The sequence below is a fragment of the Danio aesculapii genome, chromosome 1 (genome assembly GCF_903798145.1).
Source record: "Danio aesculapii chromosome 1, fDanAes4.1, whole genome shotgun sequence".
NCBI classification, from domain to species: Eukaryota; Metazoa; Chordata; class Actinopteri; order Cypriniformes; family Danionidae; genus Danio; species Danio aesculapii.
Genome location: NC_079435.1, coordinates 14,532,101 through 14,543,822, shown reverse-complemented (window position 1 = coordinate 14,543,822; position 11,722 = coordinate 14,532,101). Strand labels below are relative to the sequence as shown.

The 11,722-nt window shown below is 32.2% G+C and overlaps 1 protein-coding gene across 4 annotated transcripts in view; it reads left to right on the top strand.

Moving 5' to 3' along the window:
- The first annotated feature begins 3,375 nt into the window (after positions 1 to 3,375).
- mcf2la (mcf.2 cell line derived transforming sequence-like a) overlaps positions 3,376 to 11,722 on the top strand; it is a 131,960-nt gene continuing 123,613 nt past the window's right edge. For 3 of the 4 annotated variants that reach the window (XM_056456648.1, XM_056456646.1, XM_056456645.1), the window contains exon 1: positions 3,376 to 3,545. In XM_056456648.1, coding sequence (XP_056312623.1) covers positions 3,428 to 3,545 — 118 coding nt within the window. In that variant the 5' untranslated portion in view covers positions 3,376 to 3,427. The remainder of the gene's footprint in view (positions 3,546 to 11,722) is intronic. The other variant, XM_056456647.1, reaches the window with a different exon arrangement.

The window sequence follows — 11,722 nt, the reverse complement described above, 5'->3', positions numbered from 1 at the left end:
ATATATTTTATTTATTTATTATTATTTTTTTATTTATTTATTTATTTTGTCATTATTTATTTATTTATTCCTTTATTTATTTATTTATTTATTTATTTATTTATTTATTTATTTATTTATTCCTTCACAAATAAATTTTGTCATTATTTAGTTAATTATTTATTTTGTCATTATTTGATTAGTTATCTCTTCTTCCAGTGAGACTGGAGTGCAAAGTTAAACAAGCGGGCTGTGTGTGTGTTTGTGCGTGAATTTTGTAACAACATTGTGTGTGACTCATCGTTGCAGAAAGGCTTGAATTTACTCCACAACAAATACGTCAAATAATCTTTGCATTATGTGACATTACATAAGATCTGCCTCCTTCATGTTTGTCACTGTGCTGTTTATCTGACGAAGACACACTGACAGGCACATGGGAATGGTGTGCGGGAAGAACTAGCATTAAAGGTACAAGCAACAAAAACAGCTACAATGTGTTTAGAGCAGTACATTTCAATATTCTGAAAGGTATAATAAATAACTGATGGGTGTTGTGAGCTGAAACTTTACAGACACATTCTGGAGACACAAAAGACATACCTAAATATTAAAAAAGGGGTAAAGTAGGTGTCCTTTAAGGGACTTTTAATATTTAACAATAATATGTAATGTCAGTATATTTGATTACAAACATGTTTTTTATAGTTTGAGTTATCTATTTAGTATTTAATATATTTTTTAAATGCGTCCATCAGTTTTTTTATCTTTATGTCAATTTTAGTTTTTGTTATATTAACTCTAGAGAAATGAGGAAAAGTGTTGCAGAAATAATTTTCACTCAGAAGTAGTTGATATTCATTTCCACAAGTAATTACAAGTTACAATAAGTAATACAATGAATTTTATATTTAACATTTGATATTTTAGCTGAAATACAGTAGGACAATGATTAAAACACATGTTACTAAAAGTAAAGATAGCTAAAAGTAAATTAAAGGACTTAATTTTTATTACAAACATGTTTTTTTATATAGTTGGAGTTATCTTTAAAAACCTTGTTGCTCACTCATTCATTTCAATAAATAATTGATCATTTAATATCTTTTGCTTTATCATTTTTGCTATATTGTTTTCCTATCTTTTCATGTCCACATGGAGTTCTCCAGCCTGTTGTATGTAGTAATGGAATCCAGTGGTGGTCTGGTAATGGTTAACTAGCGGTTAACTCAACCTGCAGGTTTGATTGGTTTGCATGAGGTCAAAGTACTGTATAATGGACAGCGGTTGGAGTCTTAAAGCGGTGCTGGATCTGTTGATGCACGTGTTTCTGTTTGCGTTTTCGCATTGAGAAGGGAAATCCTGATAGGCAGAAATGGAAACGTTGTGCTGTTTCCTTCACAGAGATGGCAGGACACAAACCAGGTTCACGCAGATCTCAAGATCAGGTAAAATGGGTCTGGCTGACCTCTAAATGACATCTGAGCTGATCTGAGGCACTTTTTTTTCATGCTTAAATATTGCTCCAAGTCTGTATGCAAAATTGAAATAGCTAATATATGAAATAACTAAACATTGATAACAAATGAACAGGAGTGTATGAAAAAAAATATATAATATAAATATACATATAATATAAATCAAAAATGAATTATAACGTAATATCTGACATTTCTATTTTATTTCAGCTCCTTCAAGCCAACAAAAGATTTAGAATATAAATAGATTTTTTTAAGTAACCATGCGAAAATGTACCAAATAGACAAAAGTCATCATAAACTGTCACGTGCCTCTTTTGTTTCCAGATTTTGTTTATTTATTTATTTATTTATTTATTTATGCATTTTTATTTATTAGTTCATTCATATCTTTTATTTATTCATTATTAATTAATTTATTATTTTTTTTATTTATTTATTCCTTTATTTATTTATTTAGTCATTATTTTTTCATTCATTCATTTTTTGTTTATTTATTATTTTAAAAATAACTATTTATTTATTCCTATATTTATTTATTTTGACATTTTTTCTTTATTTTTTTCTTTATTTATACATTTTGACATTATTTATTTCTTTATTTAGTCATTATTTTTTCATTCATTCATTCATTTTTTTGTTTATTTATTATTTTAAAAAATAACTATTTATTTATTCCTATATTTATTTATTTTAACATGATTTATTTATTCATTTATTCATTCATTCATTCATATTTTTATTTTTATTAATTAATTATTTATTCCTTTATTTATTTATTTTAACATTATTTATTTATTCATTTATTTATTCATTCATTCATTCATTCATTCATATTTTTTATTTTTATTAATTAATTGTTTATTCCTTTATTTATTTATTTTAACATGATTTATTTATTCATTTATTTATTCATATTTTTTGTATTAATTAATTGTTTATTCCTTTATTTATTTATTTATTTTGACATTATTCATTTATTTATTCATTCTTTTATCTTTTATTTATTATTTTAAAAAATGTATTTATTTATTTATTTATTTATTATGTCATTATTTATTTATTTATTTATTACTTGAATTATTTATTTTGTCTTTATTTATTCCTTTATTTATTTATTTATTTATTTATTTATTCCTTCACAAATTAATTTTGTCATTATTTAGTTAATTATTTATTTAGTCATTATTTGATTAGTTATCTCTTCTTTCAGTGAGACTTGATTCATAAATCATAATTCAAAATCAAATCATGAAAAACAATTACTTTTAAACATTATACAAAATACATTTAAAAGTATTCAGAGCTGGCAGTGTAGCATGTTTAAGTTAACATTAAGTATATTTTTTAAAAGATGGGTACCACATACGAAAGAATCAATGTCACTTTGTTGACTGATTTTGTTATTTTGGTGGTGATTTGTTTATGTTGAATTTTTGTTTGGTTTTTTTTTTTTTGGGGGGGGGGGGGGTCACAAGAGTGAATGAAGAGTGAATGTCTACTTGTTCCAAATCTTTTCTTTCAGCCATTGACTTCCATTGTGTTTTTTGTTTTTCTTCAGAACATCTTGTTTTGTGTTCAACAGAAGAAGTTAATTCATAAAATTATAGAACCACTTGAGTGTGAGTAAACGATGAAGCAATGTTCATTTTCAGGTGAACTGTCTCTTTAAGAACTTACTTTAAGACCCTATAACACTATACATGTGTGTGTCTGTTGATGATGCAAATGAATGGAACATTGCCTCTAAAGTCCCAGGTGAGATTGTAGACTGCAGTGCATTGTGTTTGTGTGTTGTGTGTGGGCGTGGCCTGTATCCGAAATGGGCAGGGTTAAACAAACCGTCACACTCCTGCCTCCACTCTCACACCTGACAGAGAAACACACACACCGCGAGCTTTCAGAGAGTGAACATTGATAATATGAGGACAGTCTGGATGTGACAGCATAAGGGAAATGACAGAGGTGAAATGATCCTGATGGAGGACACTGGGATGCACCAGGAGCCCCCGGAGAACTTGGTGAAGATCCCTTTAGAGGAGATGGAAAGTTTCTACAGGTTCATTGTTTCCTCTGATGGGCTGATCTGTAAGTTGATTGTTTGTCATGTGTTATGGAGATGAGATGATGTTTTTGTGGTGCATTGTTGGTTTTGTGTCGTGGTGGTGGTGTTGGCAGTGATGATCATGGGATGTTTTCAGGGTGATGATAATACATCTGTGATTTGAATATGCGTTGAATTTGTGATTGTACTGTACTGTAGGCGGTCAGATTTAACAAGCGCAATGTTTTCAGTTCCCTGCAGGGATTTAGCAGCCCACATTTCACTTAAAGGAGTAGTTACCTTCAATTTGAATTCATAGTTTATTTCTTATTGAAAAACACAATACTGCTTAACAGTAGACATTTTAGAATAATTATTTATTTGATACTTCACTGTAGCCATAATTTTAGCGTTATTTATATGCTTTTATTTATTACTATTTTGGTTTAATATTTGTTTTATGTTTTCATTTTTATTTTAAATCTCACTAATTTAGCATCTGTCATTGTAGCTACCTGCTGGTTATTAAAACAGTCCATGCTTCGCAGATACTGATGGACACCTTGAAAACTAAAGGCAAACTAACAAACCAATCAACATAATCAAAAGCACATCAAATAAACGAAAGAATGTACAACACTTTTTACTTTACTGTGTTGGCCTGATAACCAGCAGTAGAATAATCAGGAGCATTCAATATGTATCTGCATTGATGTCTCACTATGCTGTCTATGCCAACTCTTGCAGGTTAAATTAATCAGGGAGGATCACATGACCTCCACCTCAAACAACCTAATTGGAAACACAGAAATTCATAAAATAAACACACACCAATAAACATTTTAATAACGAAATACAATGAACATAAAATACAAGTTCACAGATTAGTCTGAGATACAGTCATTCTTATACGCTTACACTCACCGGCCACTATATTAGGTACACCTTTTGCCTCCAGAACTGCCTTAATCACTTGTGGCATAGATTACACAGGGTACTGGAAATATTCCTCAGAGATTTTGGTCCATATTGACATTATAGCATCACGCAGTTGCTGCTGATTTATCCATGATGCAAATCTCCCGTTCCACCACATCCTAATGGTGCTCTATTGGATTGATTTCTGGTGACTGTGGAGGCCATTTGAGTACAGTGAACTTATTGTCATGTTCAAGAAACCAGTCTGAGATGGTTTGTGTTTTATGACATGGCGTGTTCTCCTGCTGGAAGTAGCCATCAGAAGATGGGTACACTGTCGTCATAAAGGGATGGACATGGTCAGCAACAATATTCAGGTAGGCTGTGACGTTGACCTGATGCTCAATCGGTACTAATGGGCCCAATGTGTGCCAAGAATATATCCCCCACACCATTACACCACTACCAGCAGCCTGAACCATTGATACAAGGCAGGCTGGATCCATGCTTTCATGTTGTTGATGCCAAAATCTGACCCTACCTTCCAAGTGTCACAGCAGAAATTGAGACTCATCAGACCAGACAACGTTTTTCCAATCTTCTATTGTCCAAATTTGGTGAGCCTGTGTGAATTGTAGCCTCAGTTTCCTGTTCTTAGCTGACAGGAGTGGCACCCGGTGTGGTCTTCTGCTGCTGTAGCCCATCTGCCTCAAGGTTGGACATGTTGTGTGATCAGAGATGCTCTTCTGCATACCTCGGTTGTAACGAGTGGTTATTTAAGTTACTGTTGCCTTTCTATCAACTGGAACCAGTCTGGCCATTCTCCTCTGACCTCTGGCATCACAAAGACATTTGCGCCCACAGAACTGCCGCTCACTTAAATAAAGTCACTTAAATCCCCTTTCTTCCCCATTCTGATACTCGGTTTAAACTGCAGCAGATTGTCTTGACCGTGTCTACATGTTTAAGAGTATTGAGTTGCTGCCATGTGATTGGCTGATTAGAAATTTGCGTTAATGAGCAGTTGGACAGGTGTACCTAATAAAGTGGTCGGTGAGTGTATACTTATATAATAACTCAAGTTTCAATTAAGTTAGTCCTTAATTTCAGTTGCCAAGGCAACATTAAAAATGTCTTCAGTATCATATTTGTTAATTTCTAATAATTCATTTAATCTAATATTTATAATTTATTTTATTTAAATCCATAACATTATTTTATTATACCTTTTAATAGCAACCAACTCTGAAACAAGCTCAATCAACAAGCTCTGAAATGTGAAACTCAAATAACAACATAAACTGTCATAACAAATAGTTCATATACATTTTTGGTTTGCAAAAAAATCTGTGTTATTTTAGTGGAGATGTTGATGAACACCATTATTGAATTTTAGGTTACATGACGTTTTTTGTGGAGAGTTTCACAGAAAGCCAAATTGTTCTTAAAAGGCATACATTTAGGAACAATTCTTCATTGTTCAACATGAAAAAAAAACAGCAAATGCAATTGGAATGACATGAGGGTGACCGATTTACCCAATTTCCATTTTTGGGTCAACGATCCCTTTACAGTTTAGTGGATTCATCAGCTAATCTTTCTTTACCTGTTGGTAAAGTTGGAAGTAAAGCATTTCTCCTGAGCATTAGTGTCCAGGATGTAGTAATGAGATGCACCTGTGTGTGTGTGTTTCTCCAGTCTGCTCTCTGTCTGTCTGTATGTCTCTGAGCTTCTGCTTGAGGATTTTGCATAACCTTTGCAGTAGGAAAACACAACCAACATCAAACAAGGAAAGACTGAGCTCTTAAAACACAAGCGGTAAGAGGATCCTGAGCATGTCTTTATTTGCCTATGGGGTTGGGGAGGTTTGCTTATAGTGTTTATGAGGACACGGTTCAGAGGGCAGGGTTGATCTTAAACTACTCTAGGTTTTGGTCTGCATTGTTTATTTTGGATCAGCTTGACTGCTTTATGAAGCCTGACCCTCTGTCGGTAAATAGAGTCAGCCATTTTGGCTCTGAGCATCCAACATGTGGGTGCAGAGTTGTGCTGTTTCAGCCATTCAGGCTTGGCTGGGCTGAATGCAAATGGGTTTATTTGTGCTGCTGATCACTAGAGAATGAAGCTATGGTGTCGACTCTCATGGGATAAGAGGTGGAGCACTAACAAACTGCCAATGAACAAGAGGGTTTGCACTTATGTCAAGTTTTTGTTCACTGTAAAAAACATTATTGCTGCCTTAAATTTATAAGTTGAATTAACTTTTCTAGTCATCTCAACTTACATTACATCAAACATTACATCTTACAATACATCAAACTGACTAAAAATATTAAGTAAAATTTTGTATTAAAAAAAATAGCTGAAACCCGATTAAAATACATTAAAGGAACATAAAAATATTTGTTGTCTTGGCTTTTGTCATTAATTTTTTTACAATGCATGGTGATACACGGATGTAAACAACAGCTTGTACTGCGCAGTTAATGTACTCCTGAACACATTGTTTTGACTATTTACTGTATGCTGTCTAAACCAAAGCATGTGTAAACTGCTAAATCATATAGAGAACGGCATAGTGAGCGGGTGCAATAATTTTTGGTAACTGAATAGGTGTAAAGCTCTGTTTAATTAGATTTTAGCCTAATATTTCACCTACTTGATTGGAAATAAGAACAAACATGAATGTGGTCATCATTCTTGCCTTGGAAATACTGGTTCAGTTCTGGTTCATCTTTTGTGCCAACCTGATTTTACTAAGTAAGACATGTTCGTGGATTTACTGTACATCTATATTGATCCTGGAACAACATTCCAATCAGAACTAAGGGATACATTTACTGTTTTGGGTTTATGCACATCTATATGATTGTTATCCATCTATTCCTCTGATTTTGAGAATAGTTTTTTTAAATAACAGTTGTGGTTGGGTTTAGGGGTAGGGAATAGGTATGGATTACATTTTCCAACAAAAATGATTTTCCAGGATCAACATAGATGTTAATTCAGGATCGCATCATACTTGACAAAATCATGACGCGCTATCTTTTGTTCCACAGACAGTTTTTTTTTTCTCTCTTCTGTTTAATTTGGTGTAACCTTTTTGGGCAGTCGGTAGTTTTTTTTTTTTTTTTGTGATCAAATTTTTATTGAACAAATATTCTTGCATACATAGTTATAGACAAGGATACCAACCAACTGCATTTTCTGTTATTACCCTACACCACTCACCCCTGGCGAAAATAATAAATAATTAACAAAATTAAAATTTAATAAAAAAAGGTAGAATAAATAAATACGCAAATAAATAAATAAATTAACCTCTGCATTTAACTTCTTACAAGAACACTTTTAACAGGTAGAAGTGAGGTAGATACATTGGACTTTTACACATACGTTAAATAAAAATAAAAAAATCACAATATCATATCTTTTATCTTCGTTATTGCACATATCCATGAAGTAATAGTTTTTGTAGAGGCGCCATGCATCTATGCCACAGACAGTTCCATATTTGCGATGTCTAAGAACATATACATCCAGTGTTTCCGGTCCAGGGAGTGTGGAGGCTGCCAATGTAGGGCTGACATTTTTTTAGCTGCTGTTAAAGCAGAAAATATTTTATTTCTGAAATAAAGAAAAGTCAAAGGAGAAATCATCATTTAAAAGGAAAAGCTTAGGACAACATGGTGTGTCTGATTCCAGTATGTCCTTCAATGTCAGTGACACATTATTCCAAAGTGACACATTATATTTACTTCAGGACATTGCCAAAACATGGCAGAAATCCTCTGAGCAGAAATTACAATTGGTAGATGATGTTAGTTTCATTAAGTGACGTTTCCTAGGAGTGAGGTAAATTCTATGAATCATTTTGTAATGAATTAGCTGATGATTAGGGTTCTTTGAGGTAAGTTTAAAGTTAGTCCATATAGCGTCCCAACATAAATCATCAACATTTGTAGAAGAACTTGTCACACAGTTCTTTATGCCAGATGTTCGCAGTCTGTAGTACTCTTAATGTTTATTTTTGTTGTTAAACCGATTGGTACATCCCAAAACTAGTGCTGTAGAAACATTAATCACAATAAATCACATCCAAAATATATGCTTGTATTTACATAATATACTGTTTTTATTTGTGCTGTGCATATTTATTTTGTATATATAAAAATGCATGAAAATGTTTGTTTATATTTCTTAATTAAATAATTATATCTAATGCAAATTATATATTAGTGTATATGGATGTTTCCTAGTGAGGGGTTGCAACTGGAAGGACATCCGCTGCGTAAAACATGTGCTGGATGAGTTGGCGGTTCATTCCGCTGTGGCGAATGAATGAATGATTTTATTTTATGTTGAACTGACTTAAAACAGCTTGCATAACTTATAAAATTGAGTTAGAACATCATTAATTAACATAGTTTAATAAGTTACAATGAACTAAAAATATATGCTGTCAGGACTAATTGATCATATAATATTTGACAGTGTACAGTTGTTAATGGCATTTTATTTCTTCAGTTTTTTTTTGTCATTTTGTTACTTTATTGGTTACCACACCACAATACAGTGAAATTATCAAAATGTTTGAGCAACAAACAGCCCCAGGAAGCCTTTTTGATGGTCTCTCAGACTGTTGAAGGATTTTATTGTCAATTAAAAAAAAAAACATTGAATGATCTCTAATAAACTGCAAATTTTGGACAAAAATTCTCAGATTTAAAAAAAAAAATTCTTCTTATAAAATGTGTACTGTATCAATGTTGTCTAAAATGGACTGATTTAAACACGTGCTTTTAACAATTTCCTCTAGAATCTACAGCAAGTTACTGCCAGTGGTTCGCCAGTAAGTTACTGTAAATCAGCAGGAATACTGTATTTACGTTTACACCACCATTTATCTTGCTCTATATGTATTTACAGTATTGTATTTCTTTACTGTAAAATATACAGTCATTTTCACAGTGAAACTTTAAAATACAGTAACATACAGTAAAAACAGTTCAGATTACAGTTAAATGCATTGTCATTTACAAAAATCGTTAACAGTATATCAATAATAGTAATAAATTTAGCAAAACTTGCACAGATGAGTGGCATGTTTTTTAATTCTCCACAAATCTTGATGTTTTGTGTGCTCCTTTGCCCCATTATCTCTTCACATCATCGTTTTCATTGGCTTTATGAGTGTCTCCCCCTTCAGCTTTGCTGTCAGTGTGTATTAGAGTCATTGGCCTCTGTTTCCTCATGCTTGCTACTTTTGCTGAGTTCATACGTTCTGTCAGTTAATGCAGTGAGTTTTCTTCTTTTTATAGACAGACATTCACAGATCCCAGATGCAGAATGTCATTCTGTTCTGTTGTTTTAGAGGAAATCATTAAAGGATGCTTCCTCTTGGTATCATTTGGTTGCATGATGATTGTTTGCATTTAGTTGAGGAACCAACATTTTGACAAAAATCGGCTGCTATAATAAGTTCTGCACTTCTTCTTCGGCTTGATTAAGCATTGTTCTTTTGCTTCTTTTATTGTGGTTTTTCTTATAAATGGTTTGATTTGGAACAGCGAAGTAAGCAAAGCATTTAACTTTAACGCTGGTAATTTATGGGTGTTTTTTTTAGTAGACACTTATGCATTGAAGATTTCAATTTGCAGTTTAAAAAGATGTGACTTTTGTTGACATTGTTAGTGGTTTATAACAGTATATTGTATAAGAAATATCATATGTAGTAAAGGAAATAAATCTGTGAACCAAATAAATAAAATACAGTACTGTGCGATTACAAATTTTAGGCTAAACATTAAATCTGTTGTTTTACTGATGGATGTGCTTGACCCTATACAACAAAATTAATCATTCGTGTTTTGTCAATTTCTTTTAAATGTGGGAGAGACGCTATTTTTTGAGCTGCTTTTCTATTCGTGTTGTTTGCAATATTGTTTAAATTGATGGAATTGTAAATACAGATACAGTTTTAGTTCATAATGGATTTTGGTTACGTAGTTTAAGTGTTCATCATTTTGTTTTGGAGATCTCCTAATCCTAAACTAAGCTACACTGAAAAAAATGTCTGCAAAACTGTAGCAAACTATTTATTTGTGTTGAATTTAAACAAACAAATTAAATTTAAGAAAATTAAACTTAAATTCTTTGTTTAAATTTAACCCAAATAAATTGTTTACAACCACTTTATGTAATTTTTTTTTAGTAAATCCAAGGAATCATCTTTGAGTAATTTTTTACAGTGTATATTGTGTGTGTATATATGTATTAGGGCTGCTCGATTATGGGAAAAATCATAATCACTATTATTTTGCTCATAATTGTAATCACGATTATTCAAAAGGATCAGTTGATTACAAGTCAAACTTATTCGCCCTCCTGTGAATTTTAAGTTTTTGATATTTTTTCCCCAAATGAAGTTTAATCATCTGCCAAAAGTTACATTACAGGTCATGCTTTTAGTCATGTTCACGTGAAACTGAGCTTTGCAGAGCAACAAATGTGTACAACTGGAAAGGGGGCAGTTTATGATGCAATAACTGTTTATCTCCATTAACGGTTATTCATAATTGTTAGAAGCCAAAATCAAAACCGAATTTTCGATTAATTGCACAGCCCTAATATGTATTTATTTATTTATTAAGTAAGTAACTAACCTACCTACCTACCTACCTGCTGGCCTATATAACCCCCAAAAATATGTATTTTCATGCATATTTAAAATGTGAATATTTATGAATGCTTATTTGACCTTAACAAGAGTATTACTGAGTGCACAGTACACTTGCTTACTGACTTATGTATTCTCTCGTTTGCAAGTAAGACTTTCATTTTGCATCTTCAGTCATTTACAGTATAAGATTTTGTCAAAATGTCCCACTAGAATAAATGCTTTTCACAATGATAAATTCTCATGAAACATCTACAATATTTAAGACTCAAAGTAAATTGTTGCCAAACCATAGGCTGATAACCATAGGGTGCTACAGACCTATATACTGTAGATCAGGGGTTTTCAAACTCAGTCCTGGAAAGCCGGTGTCCTGCAGATTTTAGCTCCAACTTACTTCAACACACCTGCCATTTTAAGGTGAAAATTATTAGCCCCTTTAAGCAAATTTTTTTTTCAATAGTCTACAGAACAAACCACTGTTATACAATAACTTGCCTAATTACCCTAACCTACCTAGTTAACCTAATTAACCTAGTTAAGCCTTTAAGGTCACTTTAAGCTGTAGAGAAGTGTCTTGAAAATAGTAAAATATTATTTACTGTCATCATGGCAAAGATTAAT